Source organism: Microtus oregoni, unplaced genomic scaffold (genome assembly GCF_018167655.1).
Source record: "Microtus oregoni isolate MIOR12 unplaced genomic scaffold, Mior012 000033F_ref0000390, whole genome shotgun sequence".
In the NCBI taxonomy this organism is placed as follows: domain Eukaryota; kingdom Metazoa; phylum Chordata; class Mammalia; order Rodentia; family Cricetidae; genus Microtus; species Microtus oregoni.
In genome coordinates, this window is record NW_024543092.1 from 11,329,678 (window position 1) to 11,347,812 (window position 18,135).

The 18,135-nt window shown below is 43.1% G+C and overlaps 1 protein-coding gene across 1 annotated transcript in view; it reads left to right on the top strand.

Annotated features, from left to right (window-relative positions):
- Positions 1 to 3,235: 3,235 nt before the first annotated feature.
- Ccdc170 (coiled-coil domain containing 170) overlaps positions 3,236 to 18,135 on the top strand; it is a 104,362-nt gene continuing 89,462 nt past the window's right edge. Inside the window, exon 1 of the mRNA XM_041679990.1 lies at positions 3,236 to 3,354. Within this exon, the coding sequence (XP_041535924.1) occupies positions 3,236 to 3,354 (119 nt within the window). The remainder of the gene's footprint in view (positions 3,355 to 18,135) is intronic.

Genomic DNA, 18,135 nt, shown 5'->3' on the forward strand with positions numbered 1-18,135 from the left:
GAGAAATATCACTAGTTTTGCTTTCTTTTGGGACGGGTGAAAGGGAGAAGATTGACAATGAGATCTACATTGTATACACACTGTGTATTTTGACTGTTACCTAAAGCTGTTGTGAGATCGTGTGATGTAAATGAAGTTAGACCCTGCTCTTGCTCAGTCTTGGGATTCTTTCAAGATGTTTAAAGCCATCTGGGATGTGCTGCTTCCTGCTCACAGGTTTTAAGCATCAAGTCATTGAAATGCTCAGTAAGTTGTAACTGCAGAACCTGAAGTTCAGAATGAGATGTTTTGACGGGCTTCATGGCAGTGACGTGAGCAGTCATACACCACACTTGGTGTTCACTGTTCTGGCGTCCCCTACCTTGGCTCTGTGGTTTATGAAGAACACACATGGTAGTGTTTGAGAAAGTGGTTCAGCCCCACCCCCTGCAAGGGAGAGCCAGAGAAGAAAGGGTCATCCAGGAGAGTAAGTTCAAGATGGAGTTCTTATGGATGCGTAGTAGGAAACGGTACCTTCCTGTTGGTTGTTTTTTCATTGAGACAGATTCATTCTGTGTAGCCTAGGGTGCCCTTGAACTCTCTGTGATCCTCCTGCCTCAGCCTCCCAAGTAGTGGTGAGATTACAGACATCAACTAATGATTCCCTCCCTCCCCCCCCCCCCAATTTTTTTAGTACTTACTATATTGCCAATGTTGGCCTAGAACACTTTTTGTTTGTTTGGGCTAGTATCTCTCTGTAGCCCTGGCTGTCCTAAACACTGAGCCAGGTGGCCTTGCTCAGTGATCTACCTGCCTCTGTCTCCTGGCTGGAATTAAAGGCATGCGCCTCCATACCTGGCTAGTCTAGAACTCTTAGCTGCAGTGCAGGTTGGTTTCAAACTTATCGTCTGGCCTCAGCCTTCCAAGTGCTAAGATTGCAGGTATGTTTGATACGCCCGCTTACCAGCTGATTTTTAAAACAGCTTTATTGCCGTAATTAGAAACGATTTAGTCCAAGTGCACAGTATTTTAGTACACATAAGCTTGTGCAGTCACCTGTACAACAGACCAGAACATTTGTCACCCCTAAAGTCGATCCAGCACCGTGGAGAACACTAAATTCTGTGTATTTGTTTACATACACTGGGCATTTAATATAAATAGAATAATAAAATGTGTGGCCCTTTGTGATTGGCTTCTTTTAAAGGATCTTTAGTAGTCACAATTTTCAGTACTCCCTTGTGACAGTTAAACAGTACTCCGGTGTATAGGTATACCACATTTGACTTGCCCATCAGCGTTCTTTCTCTTGTTTGTTTTCAGATAGGGTCTCACATTGCCCACACTGGCATTGAACTTGTTATGCAGCCTAGGATGCAAACTAGTGATCTCCGAGCCTCCACCTTCCAAGTGCTGGGATTACAGTGATGGGCTGGCCCACAGTTTCCATTTGCTCATTCAGGATGCTGTTGCTATGGCTACTGATGGATGGATACTGGAGTTTCCTGTTTTCTAGGTAGATATTGAGGAGTGATAGTGCTAGGTCATGTAGTGGCTTGAACTTTCTCAAATGTCACCGCTTCATAGTTCCTTCAGCAGTGCATCAGGGCTCCAGTGGCCCACACCCTTGTTAGCACCCAGCACAGTTGATGGTTTTGATTATATCCATGATGCTGGGCATTGAGCGAATGATGAGCATACTGACCATTTCTATATTTCTTTGGGTCATAAGTTTGAGATGAGCTGGGACTATAGATACTAGAGTTCCAGACCAGCCGAGGCTACACAGTGAGGCCCTGTCTTAACAACAAAAAATTGGACCAGGAAATTATCTTACCAGATAAAGGATTGGTAAATATTTTCCTGCCATTCTCTAGGTTATCCATTTTACTTGTTTTAATTTTTTTTAAAACAGTGTTATATGACTCAGGTTGGCTTGGCACTGGCCATGGAACTCAGGTTATGACCTGTAGGTGGAGTTTTTCTTTGTGACTGCAGGCTCCCAAATAACCACATAGAGACATACTATTAATTATAAATGCTCAGCCAATAGCTTAGGCTTATTATTAACTAGCTCTTACAGCTTAGAGTAACCTATATTTCTTACCTATGCTCTACCACATGGTGAAACCTTCTTCAGCTCAGCGTGTTCTGCTTCCTCTGTGTCTGGCAGCTGGCAACTCTACTCCCCTTCTTCCCCATGCTCTTTTTGTCCACAAGTCCCACCTAACTTCTGCCTGCTCAGCTATTGGCCATTCGGCCCTGTATTAGACCAATGAGAGCAACAAACAGTCACAGTGTACAAAAAGGTTATTCCATAACTATGACCTCAAACTTGCAGTCCTCTTGTTGCTTCATCCTCTTGAGTACTGAGATAACAATCTATATGTCTGGTCAGGCAATGGTGTCGCATGCCTTTAATCCAGCACTCAGGAGGCAGAGACAGATGGATCTCTGTGAGATTGAGGCCAGCCTGGTCTACAGAGTGAGTTCTAGGCAGCCAAGGCTACACAGAGAAATCCTGTCTTGAAAAACCAACCAGCCAGCAAACAAAAGACAATCTGTATGTCTGTATGTCTTTCTATTCTCTAACTTTCTATTAAATATACACATTAGATTGACCTGCAGATGGATGGGAACACACACACAGACACACACACACACACACACACACACACACACACACACACCACGTGCTTAAGAAAAGGTTAACGAGGCTCCGGGGCTCAGAAACTCCCAAAGTCAGGGTCAGATTTAAGGAACAAGGAAGAGTCTGTAGTTGACCAGACTGGACAGAGGTTGGTACCAGGATGTGGATAGTCACTGTGATTGACTTGACTGTGTTGGTTTGAGGGAGGGAGGTGTATTGTAGAAGCTTTTGGAATTTTGGCCTGGAAGTGCTCAGAGCCTAGTGAGTTGCTGCAGGAACTTGGAAGGTAAGAATGTTCAGAAAAAAAGTCGACAATGGAAGCCTGGCTTGTGAGAGTCCTTTGAAGACACTTGTCATTTGTGTGATCGTTTTGAGTAAAGAATCTGTAGAAGTGAAACCTTTGCCTTCCTGGGACAATGGACAGTGGTCTGCTAGGGCTGGAAACCCAGTTGTGATTGTAAGAGCCCAGCATCACTGAGGTGAAATCTGGGAACTCTCTCTTCAGGGTCAGAAGCTGTGGTCCTGAAGGGGCCGAGGCTGCGCTTGTGCTGGCTGTCAAACTTGCTAGCATGTAAGAGCCTCCCAGGTGGTGCTGGGTTTGAAGGAATGACGGGGCCACGGAGAGCAGCTGAGGCTTGGCACTGTGAGGCGAAGGTGCAGCTTCAGGTGCAGCAGAAACCCCAGGATGGAGAAAATCATGGAGAGAAGCCAAGGCTTGGCACCATGTGAGAAGTGAGGTCCCTGCAGAGAGACACCACAGACACCACAGAAGGAGGGACCTCAGTGGAGAAATCGCCTCCATTAGGTTGGCCTGTGGACTTGTCTGTGGGGTATTCTTTTGAATATTGATGGCTGTGGGAAGGCCAGCCTACTGCAGGTAGTGCCTTGCCTGGGCAGGTGGTCCTGAGTTGTATAAACAAGGTTAGCTGGGTACATCAGAGGAGCGAGCCAGGAAGCAGGGCTTTTCCATAGTTTCTGCTTCAGTTCCTATCTCCAGGATCCTGCCTGGGCTTTTGCTTGATTTGGGCTGGCTGTTCTTGCGAGCCAAACACTTGCCTCTCTAAGCTGGTTTTTGGCCGGTGATTTATTACCGCCTCAGAAAAGGCCTTAGGAGCCGTAGACCCAGAACTGGGCAGGTGCAGAATGTCAGGAGGAAGTCCCAGGCCATTTGATGGGTCAGTTTGAAATAGGTCGAGGGTTAAGGGTGGGAGAAACTGCACTTGAACTGGAGCCTGGGGACACTGGCAGGAATCCTTGACTGGAGCAGTATTTCTTGGATGAGGACTTGGGGACAGGTGACTGGATGATTAGTCAATGTGCCGGCCACTGTCGTGGAATATTACCTTAACTAGGCAAAGATACGTTACATTTGTTTATGCTGCGACATATTTTAACTATGTGAAAGTGTGTTACATTGGTTTGTGCTGTATTTGTTTTAATTATGTAAAAATGTCTTGCCTTTGTTTCCCCCGTTGTCTGCCTAAGGCACCTGATTGGTCTAATAAAAAGCTGAATGGCCAATAGCTAGGCAGGAGAGGGATAGGCAGGGCTGGCGAGCAGAGAGAATAAGTAGGAGGAGAAAGTTAGGCTCATAGAAGGAAGGGTGAAGTAATAAGGGCGGTGGGGCTGTGTTCCCAGCACCCCGGCCGCCTGCTCGGCTAGCTTATGCCCAAAATAACAACACACAAACTGTATTCATTTAATCACTGCTTGGCCCATTCTCTTCTAGGCTAATTCTCACATATTAATTTAGCCCATTTCTAATCATCTGTGTGTAGCACCCCAAGGTGCGCTTACCGGGAAGATTCTAGCCTAGTCCATCCTGGGTCGGAGCTTCATCCCGGGAGCGGGGCATGGCGTCTCTCTCTGATGCATCTGATCCCGAGAGAGCTGTGGAGTCTCTGAGCTCACTTCCTCTTCCTCCCAGTATTCTGATCTGTTTACTCCACCTACCTATGTCCTAACCAATAAAATGGGCCAGGGCAGTTCCTTTATTAGCCAATGACCTTCCTCCATCAGAAGGGAGTAGAGAAGGAGGGAGAAAGAGAAGGAGATGCCAGGCATAAGATATACAGAAGGAAAGAAAGGCAGAAAGACCCAAGGCAGAATGTAGACGAAGGGAAACGGGTTAAGTCCTAAGAGCTAGCGAGACAAGCATAAGAAACGCCCGAGCATTCGTAATGGAGAAGTCTCTGTGTCATGATTTGGGAGTTGGTTGGCGGCCCAAAAGAACTTTCAGGCTCAGGGTATTCCTTCTGGAGTCCAGGCAGGGGGTTCCACCGCCGTGGAACTGTGACTGAATGGCTCGTGCAACCCCATGCATCCTTAGGCGTCATTTTTATTATCTGTTTGTGCCTTCTGCACTGGCTGACAGTGGTGGTTTGAGCCTTTGAACATGATGTGTTACAGCTGCTCTTTCCTGGTGTTGAGGCTCAAAGCGGCATGACCCAGGTTAAGACCGTAGCTTTATGCGATGGGGTTATTTCAAGCCAAGAGTGGCCTGAAGATTGATAGATACTACATATCAGCCAGAGCAGGCCTCTTCTGCTTTCATAGGATGTGGAAGGAGTCTGTTAATGGCACCAACCATGATAATTTTGAGTCTGTCTTATTTTGCTCAATATGATGATCTTAACACCCATTTTCCATTTCTTTTTCTGTGGTTGACTAAAACTTCATTGTATGTTAGCCATGTTTTCCTTACCTATGCTCTGTTTGTGAGTACTTGGTCTTATGGTGTAAGTTGGCTATTCTGAATGTTGAACATTTCCCCCACATATTTATTAGCCCTCAACTCATTTTTGACTTCTTTGAGACAGAGTCTTACCATGTAGCTCTGATTGTCCTAGAACAGCCTATACAGGCTGGCCTCAAATTCTCCTGCCTCTGTCTTCTTAGTTCCAAGACTAAAGGTGTGCATAACCATGCTCAGCAGCCCTGACAGCATCCTACTGGTCATTAATTCAACACCCAAATTTTGAAAGAGACACATTTAAATCGTGATACCATTTCCTATTAATTGTGTGGCCCAAATCATAATCTCAAGAAATACTGTGAAGTCAGATGTTCTTTCTGGTTTGTTTGGGCTACATTAATCTCAACAGCAGATTATATTAGGGAAGCTATAAACACATTAACACATAGTAGCATTCTGGTATCTACTTATGGGCATTAGAATATTGCATCAATGCTGATATTTTTTTCTTCCTTAGTTGAAGAACCTCTGTGGCTCTGCAACCCCAGCCCATGCTAAGCAGTCCCATCAGAAACCATCCAATCTATTCTCTTTTCCTTCTGCTTTTGCTTTTTGAGGCATCCCATTTCCCTGCTCAGTTTCTTGAATATTTCTTCACTCTATCTCTAGACTGTCTACAAAGTAAACAAAGGAACCAATTCATCCTGAAGATACTTCTCATAGGTGGATTTCAGGAGTTGCCCACCTCCTGGGACAGACAAGGCCTGCATCTTTGGTGACTTCAGTTCTGCTGGAATTTAATACAAAATTTAGGCACAAGGGGGAGATCTGTTAGCGCAGTGGAGTGGCTGGATTGTGCACAGAAATTTCAGCGAGAAAGGCTAGCAAAACATGATTTTCATTTTGGCTGCAAGCATTCTTGTGTTTTCAACTTTAAAATGACTACAGTGGAGCTAGCCATCTGCCATGGTGATCAGGGCAAGCATAGTATAGAGGTGCATGTCCTCATCCATTTTGGGGACTTAATTCCTGCATAGATTGTTTGCAACAACATATTACAATGATTTGTCATTAGGCAGACTGGAAACTAAAATTCAGGAAGATGAAAAATATCAGAAAACAGTCACACTGTAGAAAAATCTTTCTATGAAAAAGAAATAGCTTCTCATTCTTACAGCCTTTGCTTGAATGTTACACATAGTAAATTAAAGGAAAGAATGCCATAAACTTCCCTAATGTATTAATTGTGGATGTAACAAGTGATGTTTTAAAAACACAATTGAGTGGACTTGTTGGCATACAAAAGAGTTCTAAGATAGCCCAGAATGGAGTATAACAAAGCTTTATTTATTTGGGGATAAATGCACAGAAAGAGTAGCGATTTACAGTCCTCTGTGTGCACTGGAACTGAATCCAGCAGTCAAGAGGCCCGCACACACTTTTCATCTTCATTTATAGTACAAGAGACCACGCCCACAGTGGGCTGATATCTTAAAGGCTGTTGGCTGAAGAAGTTCCCACAGTACCTCCCCCTTTTGTCTAAAGAGAGTTCTAAGCCTAATATAAAACTATACACAATAAGAACAAATACCAAGTGTATTGTCCAGGGAAAAGAAGAGGCAAAAACATATATAAAAAATAGAATTACAACCAGCATGAACACACCAAACAAATAACATATGCTAGATTTTCAGTAGTTATCCTATTCTAAGGAGTCTAAGTCTTATATTAAAAATGACTTGGTTAAGTCATGAGAGAAAAGTAACTATGGTGATCTAGTCAACCCTATCAAAGACCTGAGAAGGGAATAATATTAGTCAAGTAAACAGGAAGTACAATCAAGCAACTTCCAAAAGGTGCAAGAAATGACTACGTGAGCAATCACCCAAAGTCTCATTTGCAATGTTGGGGCAACCAACTTTGGCTGAGGCCTAGAATAACTGATAGACCATTTTCAGAGGCAGGACAATTTGAAAAACTGTCTGACTCTGTCTTGACAAGGGTTGGCAGTCTTTTTGCTTGAATCCTGCTGTCCAGTCTGGACACTGTGCATTTTGTCAGTGGTCGAGGCAAGGGCAGTTCTTTGCCCAAAGGTCAGTTTTGTCAAGAAGAAAACAAACTCCAAGTAGAGTGTCTTCAGTGCCCAACATTCTCTTCAGAATAGATCAGTGCTGCAAGGAGCAATTGTGTCTCACGTCAACAGAATCCTAAGTTATTTAAATACCATATTTTACAGTTCTTTGAAGTGTTTAAAGATTACCTATCTATGTGGAATACAATCTCTCTCGATCTAAAGAACCTGAGTAGTCTAACTAAGGCTTCATATTAAGAAATTAAGCAATCTTTAAACAACTGTGCAGCAAATGAGGACCTCAAAATGTAAACAATATATAAGTATCTTGGTCAGAGGTAGAAATGTATAGTGTAATATGATAAATATATACAAAATATCTTAAGCAGAAGTAGAAACATGCATGCATGCAATATGACAAAAATAACTTGGCATAGGTGCATAAATATTGTAAACAGAAATAGGAGCATATTCAATATAACAAATATAATTTGAATTTTTATCAATATATAAGAATCTATACCAATGTAAATTGTCTATAAACAAATAGCTCATAAATAATCTCACTATTACTTACTATTATTATTAGTGTGCTTAAGCTCACAGTAATCTTTTTTTTTAAATATTTATTTATTTATTTTTTATGTATACAATATTCTTTCTGCATGTATGCCTGAAGGCCAGAAGAGGGCACCAGACCTCATTACAGATGGTTGTGAGCCACCATGTGGTTTCTGGGAATTGAACTCAGGACCTTTGGAAGAGCAGGCAATGCTCTTAACTGCTGAGCCATCTCTCCAGCAAGCTCACACTAATCTACCTGTTATCCCATCCCATTCATTCCCCTTTATTTTTTTTCAAGAGAGATCCCTGAGCCTACTTTATTTCTATCCCCTACCCTATACCAGTTATAACCAACCCCTAATAGCTGTCCTTAACCCTGAGGACAAACTTCGTTGGCAGAGGGGACATCGTTTTCTAGAATTACTTCTAGTTGTCATGGGGACAATGCTATTTCTATGGGATCCTCTAAAAACTAAAATAATGGTTAAGTTTCAGGATTACTGTCTGGTATAATTGCAGATAGTCTCTGAGTAGTTGGTAGGGTTCTTCTGTTGGGCACCATTTTGTAATTGGAGACTGCTCACCTATTTCCCATCTGCACAGATCTGAATAATCTTAAAGAAACTATATTAATTACAACATTGTTTGGCCGATGACTCAGGCATATTTCTTGCTAGCTCTTACATCTTAAATTAGCTCATTTCTATTAATCTGTATATTACCATGAGTCTGTGATTTTCCGGAAAGATTCAGGGTGTCTTCCTCCTTAGGCAGCTACAGGGTGTCTCTCTGACTCTCCTACTCTCTCTATATTTCTGTTCGAATTTCCCACCTGGTTTTACTCTGCTAAGCCACTGGCAGAAATAGCTTCTTTATTAACCAATGGTAATAAAACATATTCAAGCATACAGAGGGAAATCCCACATCACCGATTTAAAGGAATAACTTTCTGGACTATCTTCATGTATAAAGACACAAATTGAGCTAGGCAGTAGTGGCGCATGCCTTTAATCCCAGCATTTAGGAGGCAGAGTCAGGTGGATCTCTGAGTTTGAGGCCAGCCTGGTCTCCGTAGGAAGTTTCAGGACAGCCAGGGCCACACAGAGAAATCCTGTCTTGAAAAACCACACACACACACAAAGACACATCTGAGAGGTGGTGGTGCACACCATTAATTCCAGCACAAAGGAAGCAGGGGCAGACGGAGATTTGTGAGTTCGAGGCCAGCCTGGTTTACAGAGCTTGTTCCAGGACAGGCTCCATAGGTATACAGAGAAACCCTGTCTCGAAAAACAAAGCAAACAAAAGAAGACAGAAACTAGGCTTCGTGCATTTCTAATTCAGCGACTTTTACATTGGTGTTTGAGAGGGTCAAGAGGGGAGCATTCAAGTTCAATGGTTTATAAACTGCGGGGGTGGTGAGTCTGTACTTTTAATATTCCCTAATTAAGCTATAGTGTTGTAGATCTCAGCACAAGCAGTCACATGTCACATCAGATGACAGTTCCTTCAGCCGTCCTTCAGTGCTGATTCCTCACCGTGTCTCAGTCAGAACCCTAGGTCCATTCTTAAATTGATTTAAAGCCTTTAAACATTTATTTGGAGAAGTCCAAATTACTGTAGAAAAGCAGCTAAAAATCTCATTTCCCCCCTTTTCTCTTCATACTTCCTTTCTTTCCTTTCATGAAGTTGTTGAAAAGAACAGCTGGGTTTGTTTTGATTTCTATTTATTTATCTGTTTGGTGCTAGCGCTAGACTCCAGGGTCTTTTTGCTCACACAAAGCACACACTGTGCCATTGAGTCACATCCCTAGCCCTTCCAACCTCACACATTGAGGGGACAGATTATAGTGTGTTTTTCTTTTTATCTTGAATCTCAATAGAGATGCTCTCCTTAATGTTCTCAAATGAATCTTTAAAATAATTTTTTTTTTTTGAGATAGGATTTTTCTCTGTAGTTCCAACTGTCCTGGAACTCACTCTGTAGACCAGACTGGCCTCAAACAGAGAGATTCACCTGTCTCTGTCTCTCAAGTGCTGGGGTTAAAGGTATGTACCACCACTACTTAGCAAATGAAAGATTCTTATGTACGCATATAGACTAAGCCATTAGCTTTTGTTTATTTGTTTGTTTGTTTGTTTGAGATAGGGTCTTCCTATGTAACCCTTTGTGGCTGGTAACTGTCTATGTAGCTCAGGATGTCCTTAAGATTATAGTAATCCTCCTGTCTCTGTCTCCCAAGTACTGAGATTACGAGTGTGTATGCCACTAACTCTGGCATAAAGATTTTTGTTGTTTTGTTTTTTTTATAAAAACCAAGAAAGCCAGGCATGGTGGTACATTTCTGTGACCTCATCATGTGGGAGATTGAAGCACTAGAATGACCATGAGTTCAAGATCAGCCTGGACAATACAGCAAGATCTTGTCTTGAAAAACAAAACCAAAGTTGAAGCGGAATCCCAAGTAGGGGTGTGTCCCTACAAGTAAGCATCCGGGAAGGGCAGTCAGGACCATCAGGAGTTGGAAGCTGGTCTGGACCACATGGTGAGTTCCAAGCCAGCCTGGGCTCTATGAGACACTGTCTCACAAATGATATAAGTCAGTAAAAAAATGAAAGAACATGAAAAAGGCAAGCAAAATATGGAAAAACCCCCAATGGAATGGTTTTCCTATTTAGAACCTAGAACCAAAATTCATGAATTAATATTTCATTCATTTTTTTGGCTTTCCAGACTGGAGGCACATAAAATGCATCAGACACAAAATGTGTGGATACCATGGATGAAGCTCTGCATTGCAGGCAGAGTATTAAACACCTTACTCATAACGTGGCACAATATGCTAATGCAGATGCCTGCAGATACTGCAGGCAAATATATTTACTATGGATGGCTTTCCCAGACATTAAATGGCAAGAGTGTTTGCTGTTACTTTGAGGCCAGGTCTTACACTGTAGCTCAGGGTTGCCTAGGACTCACTGTATAGCCTAGGCTGATGTCATTCTTGTAACAATCCTCCTGTGTCAGCCTCTAGTGGGCTGGGATGATGACCATGAGTCATCTCGCCCAACTGAACACAGGAGTGTAAGTTACAGGCACAAGGTTCTCTAGCTAGTCAGTGAATCAAAATTTAAACTCCACTCTGTTGGGATTCAAAACTCTGTTTATATCTTTGTAAGTTACTTCATTTTAGCATGATTTATAGCCATGCGATTATTTTCAATGAGTAAGTACACTAACAGCAGCAACAGGAGGCAGGGTTCTGAATGTAAGCTGCACTATGAATTTCAAATACATCACAGGGGGCTGGAGAGATGGCTCATCAGTTAAGAGCACCAGCTGCTCTTTCAGAGTACCCAGGTTTAAATTCCCAGCACCCACATGGCAGCTCACAACTGTCAGAGACTCCAGTTCCAAGGGATCTGATACCTTCACACCAATGCATATAAAATAAAGTCAAATAAAAAAAGTTCAACTACATCTCAGCCTCCCAAGTTCTGCAATGAAGATCCATGGTGGACAGATGGAGGCTGTTTTTTGGTAATGTTGCAGTTAGCATCACTTGGCACATTCAAATTCCTGGGTTTTTACAATGAGCTGAAGACCACATGAGATGCAACCCTTCTGTAAGATCTTCAGTGTTGAGAGCCCCAACATGAACAACTCCCACGATGAGAAGACATGGCTCATAGTGCAGGCCACAAGCAGCTGGAAGCTAGTGGGGAAGAAAAAAAAATTATCTGGGGGGACAGATGGAAGCATTTGACAAAGATGAACTGGCGCGCTCTTCTAACCAAAGGGATGCTAATAAAACTTGTTTTGCTTTCTTGGTGAGATCCAAATTTTGCTCATAAAACGATCCCAGTTCTAGCTTGGTCTTTGACAACATTCCCAACAAATTAGTTAAAATTAAATGAGGTCCATTTTTATGTTCGTCTCTGAAGGAGACTTCGATGTTTCCATTTCCTTTGATTCTTTTGACTTGAGCTGCTGAAGCCCTCGTAACTGTGGAAAATGCACCTGGCCGTTATCAAGATGGGTACCGACTCGGGGTTGAGAACTTGGGCAAGGATTCCAGTCCTACCCCAATACTAATTAACATTGCCCTTTCAGATAGCGTATCTGGCTTCAGTGTTTAGTTATTTTTATACTTAAGGTCCTTTATCCATAAACACTAAAGTCACTTTTAGCTCAGGCAATAATTTTAGTGTCCAGTTGCTTGTGTGTGTATGTGGTTGTGATGGTTTTTTTTTTTTTTTGCTTGGGTCTTTCTTTTTGTCATGCAGCAAACAGGACAATCCTGGTAACTTTTCTGCTTGAAAGTTGGTACTTAATAAAAGAAATTCCACACCCTCTTCCCTACTTAGTGTCATTTTTCTTCATGGAAAACCCCTGTGAGATATATGGTGATTGGTGGTGTCGACGTGTTAGAAATTGTGGACGTGTCTGTGGGCAATTATCTTGATTAAGCTAATTAAGGTGGGAAGGGGCCTCTCTACCACTCTAGAGGCTGTGGCACCAGGAGAATGGAGCCAATACACGAGGCAGACTAAACTCTCACGCAATAGCCGATTTTATTCAAAACACAAGACAATGTATAGTTTGAGACTTTACAAGAGTCATGTGAGCAAAGTGTGCAATCACAAGGACAAGCTACACGTGACAAACGTGTTCGTGTACAAATAGCCAGCTGTAATGAATAATCTGACGTAAACTCACTCCTATCTGAGACACCTGGGAGGGGCCCGAAAGCACAGTGTGATTTGCTGCATCACACTCCTGGGGCCTTGAGTCCTCTGCCGTGATGAACCGTAAGAGACCGGTGAGCTATCAGAACCCCTCGGCTCAAGCCGCTCTCCTCAGAGAGAGTGCACTGAGACACAGCCATCCTGAGCAGGTGAGAGGGACCTGGGGTACTGCACAATGTGGTTTTGGAAGCTTAGCAGTTTGGCAGATTTAAAATGGTTCCTGTAAGGTAAATCATGAGTGGGGTGTGGTGTGCACAGCTTTAGTCCAGCTTGCGGGAGGCTCTTGGTGAGTTCAAGGCCAGCCCAGTCAACAGATTGAGTTCCCAGACTGCCAGGATGACACAGTGAAAACCCTGTCTGAAGTAAACAAACAATTTAAAGAAGGGTAAACCATGAGGGAATGATTAGAAAGAGATTTCTCTTTCCATTCTCAGAAGGTTTCCATGTATGGACATCACGTTGCTTTTCCTCTATTGTACAAACACACTCAGAATAAAAGCTTGCTTTTAACATCACATTTTAAATTGACATACTACAAATTTGGGTTTAGAGTACAGTTCTGTGAATTTCAACATACAGACATGCAAATAGCACCGTAATTAAGATGCAAAACAATTCCACTCCCCTAGGCCTCCTGTGCACTTACAGTGCCCAGCTCCTACCTTCCCTCTTATTCTTGGGTCTCAGATCTATCCTTGGAAGTGTTCTTCTGTTGCTGTTTGTTTGTTTTGTTTTTTGAGACGTGTCTCATTATGTAGTTGGGGCTGGCCTGGAGCTCTATGTAGACCAGGGAGGCTTTGAACTCACAGGCTGCCCTCCTGTCTCTGGCTCCCAAGCCCTGGAATTACAGCACCATGACATCATGCCCAGTATGGCTGGCTCTCTCTCTCTCTCTCTCTCTCTCTCTCTCTCTTTTGGAAGGGCTACCACTCAACTCCCAAATAAATACACGGAGACTCATTCTTTCTTATGAATGCTCAGCCTTAGCCTGCCTTGTTTCTAGCCAACTTTTCTAACTTAAATTATCCTTTTTCTCTTTAACAACATTTTGCCTCTGGGATTTTTATCTTTCTCTATTCTATATATCTTTCATTCCTTCTCACTTCGTGATTGACTATGTGGCTGGGTGACTGGACCCTGGTTTCCTCTTGTGGAGCCTCCATTTCTCCTCCTATTTATTCTCTCTGAATGGCAGCCCCACCTTTCCCTCTCCTGCATAGCTATTGACTGTTTGGCTCTTTATTAGACCAATCAGATGTTTTAGACAGGCAAAGTAACACAGCTTTGCAGAGTTAAACAAATTCAACATAAAAGAATGTAACACATCTTTGCATCATTAAATAAATGTTCCACAGTGTAAACAAATGTAACACATCTTCAACTAATATTCCACAATATGTCACATAGATGGGACCCAACAGTACAGGCCTTTGAATGGCTTCTTTCGCTTAGCATAAAATCTCTGGGAATGATGCATGGGTATCATGATTGACAAGGCTCAGGGAAGGGCAATGAAGCTGTGGGAAGGAACTGCGGGCTTTCTTGTAGGGCTGTGATGTTTCTGGGACAGAAAGAATCAGGTGCTGTAAGTTCGCTAGGAAATCCATCCATTTATCCTTTTATGTTGTTTTTTTTTTAAATGTGTTTTCTTCTTTTTTTTATTTATTTATTTATTATGTATACAATTTTCTGTCTGTGTGTATGCCTGAAGGCCAGAAGAGGGCGCCAGACCTCTTTACAGGTGGTTGTGAGCCACCATGTGGTTGCTGGGAATCGAACTCGGGTCCTTTGGAAGAGCAGGCAATGCTCTTAACCACTGAGCCATCTCTCCAGCCCCCTTTTATATTGTTGTTTATGGAGCAACAAACAGGTGCCAGCTAAACACGGGTGTAGTGGGTGAAAAGTCGAGTGATGGGCCCCTCACCCCCATTCTCTGAGCTAGAGCTATCACTTATTAGAAAGGTGTCTGCCCAGAATTTGCAAGGCCTTGAGTTCAGTGTCTAGCATTGGGGAAAATAAATTCTCTTCAAGGCTTTTTTTTTTTTAATTTTATTATGTGCATTAGTGTTTTGCCCTGGGTTTCAGGTCCCCTGGAATTGGAGTTGCAGATAGTTGTGAACTGCCATGTGGGTGCTGAGAACTGAACCCCGGGTCCTCTGGAAGAGCAGGCAGTGTTTTCAACCGCTGAGCCACCTCTCCAATCTCTCTTCAAGGATCTTGAAAAGAAGAAAACATGCAAATCTCCCAGGCTTAGATGTCAAGAAAGTTGTGCACTGGGCAGTCAGGTAGACAGAAAGGGGCTTTCTTAGAAAGAGTGGTTGGGGAGGTAACCAAGTAGGTCAAATTGGACCACAGATAAGAAAAAAATATACAAGTAAGCCACAGAGCCAAGAGGGATCCTATCAGGCCTGGGGAACTGGTCGCCATGTTTCAGGTGGTTACACTGTGGCAGTGGAGTCAATGCTGGTACACCTGTGGGGATGCAGTCAGGCCATGGGAGGTCTTGGTTACTACTGAAAGGTCTTTAGGTCTTCCTCACAGTGTTAAGAGTATCCATTGGAGAGATCTGTAGGAAAAAAGTGAGTAGGTCAGGTCTGTGTCTGATGAAGGCCTTTTGGGCTGCCTGGCCAGAGAACAGCTTAATAGAGAATGTGTGTAAGATGGGTTGGAAGGGTGGGGGAAACCTAGGCAAAGGCAATAATGTAACATTGGTGTGTGTTGTAAAGAGGCCACTAGTTAGTTCCCGGGCTGCTTAGCCCTGAAATAATCACACAGAAACTGTATGATTTAAATCACTGCTTGGCCCATTAGCTCTAGCTTCTTATTGGCTAACTCTTATATCTTACTTTAACCCATTTCTGTTAATCTGTGTATCGCCATGTGGCAGTGGCTTACTGGGTAAAGTTCAGGCATCTGTCTTCAGTGGGGCTACATGGCTTCTCTCTGACTCTGCCTCCTTTCTCCCAGCATTCTATTTAGTTTTCCCCACTTACCTAAGTTCTGCCCTATCAACAGGCCAAGGCAGTTTCTTTATTCACCAATGGTATTCATAGCATACAGAGGGAAATCCAACATCAGTTGTGAATGAGGCAATGGTAGGAAAAAAATACAGCAAGGATACACCCCCCCACCCCCCCCACACAATGTTTCTGAGGGGCCAGAAGCCAAGTTGAAGCCACATACTCAAGTCCCTCTCGAGAAGGCAGCACTGGCATAGTCTGCTTTGTGTGTTTGATTCCCTGTAAAACTTCATCAGGATAAGGTGTTGCCAAGTGAGAGTGTTATCACACAGCTAAACACTTTCTGTGTGATGAATGAAGTCTTAGTCTCCCCCACAGACAGTACTCTGACCTCACAGCAAATGGAGAGAGGGCAATGAGGTTAGTTATGTAGACTTGGCATTTATGAGTGTAACTTCACTTAGAATTTAGCTGTACTCATTGTTCAAATGTTTTTTACTTTTAGAAATGAAAGTGAATTCACAGCAATCTCCTTTCATAAGTACATAGCATTCCCCCCCCCCCAAAAAAAAAATTGAACATTGTTTCATTTAAAGTATTCCCTTTTATCCCTGGAGCACTCCCTCCAGGATTCCCCCAGTGTTACAGGCACCAAAAGCCCATTAAGCTGTTGCCTCCCAGCCAAAAGGATGGAATCTACCTCTAGGTGGAGACATGCCATTGGCTACTCCTTTAAGACTTAATCCAGGTGGGCAGGCTAATCTCCTGGCCAAGAGACCACCTCTAGGAAGCTGAGTTCATCTAATGCTATGCTAAAGAGATGGGAGGAATATTTATCCCTTTAATGAGATAGTGTAGTTTTCTCTCCCAGAATTCCAGGCTCCTGTGTGGTCCCTTATAAAACCACAGCCATTCAGCCTCCTAAATCAGCCCATTTTTTCTGAATGAGTCAGGAAAGCATATGGGTTTTCCTTTTCTTCTGTCTCTTATCTAAGCATGCTTTATTTAACAGTTGGGGCTTCCTCATGCTTTCTCTAAAGCCCATCCCCTTTTGCTGTGTGGCTTACCTCCACTGTTGAATATGTCAGCTCAACTCAACAGCATGAATTTCTCTCTACTGCTTCTCCATCTTCCTCTTTGGGTGGGGCAGGGTGGGGTTGCTAAGATTTATAGCTTGCTTGGCCTGGGCTTTGCTTTTAAATTGTAATAAAATTTTCTTTAAGTTTTTTTCTGAATTTTTTTTTTTCAAGTGAGTCTAAGGGTCCTCAAAGGGGACCTCAAATCCCCTGGTAATATGAAGCACCCCAATGGGTTTAAAACATTTGGGAATGGGGTGTTTGAAATCCATTCTAAATGCACTATAGCCAGGCAGTGGTGGCGCATGCCTTTAATCCCAGCACTCAGGAGGCAGAGGCAGGCAGATCTCTGTGAGTTCGAGACCAACCTGGTCTACAAGAGCTAGTTCCAGGACAGGCTCCAAAACCACAGAGAAAACTTGTCTTGAAAAAACCAAAAATAAATAAATAAATGCACTACAGCACATACTTACATGTGATAAGATTTATCTTATAAAGTAGGCACAGTATGAAATTAGTAATAAAGTACTGTGTGATAATAAAACTAACACCCTTGTTAATTCCTCCCTTAAGAGGATTAAGGCAAATGCCAGTTCTTTCAGACTGGGTTGATGAGGGCATCTGCAATGCCAGAAACGGTACCTGTAGATAGTGGGGACAAATATACAGAGATACTCATTTTTTTTCAAGACAGGGCTTCCCTGTGTGGTCCTAGATGATCTCCAACTCACAGAGATCCACCTGCCTCTGCCTCCCTAGTGTTGGGATTAAAGGTGTGCGCCACAACCACTGCCCAGCTCAGAGGTACTCTTTTTTAAAGATAATTTAAAAAATTATTTTATGTATGTAAGTGTTTTTTTCCTGCAAATATCAATGTACCATGTGTGTGCAATACCTGCAGAGGCCGGAAGAGGGCATCAGATACCCCGGAACTAGAGTTACAGAAAGTTGTGAGCTGTCACGTGGGTACTGGGAACTGAGCCCAGGTCCACTTAAGTGCTCTTTACCACGGAGCCATTCCTTCAACTTCAGTATAGCTCTTTTCTTTCTTTTTCTTTTCCTCCTTTCTCCCTCCCTTTTTTCTTTCCTTTCCCCTCTCTTTTTCAAGTTACCCTTCCTTCCTTCCTTCCTTCCTTCCTTCCTCCTTTCCTTTCCTTCTTTCTTTGGTGTGTGTGTGTGTGTGTGTGTGTGTGTGTATGCCTGCATGCAGAGGTCAGAGGAATCTGTGGGTGTCATTTCTCTCCTTTTACCGTGTGAGTTCAGATGAGTGAACTCAGATTCAGCGGCATGCACCTTTACCTGCTTAGCCATCCCCCCCCCCCCCCCCGCCCCGTTTTGTCTTAAATGACAGGACACCTTATCTTTAAGATTGTGCTAGCTTCTATAACGGC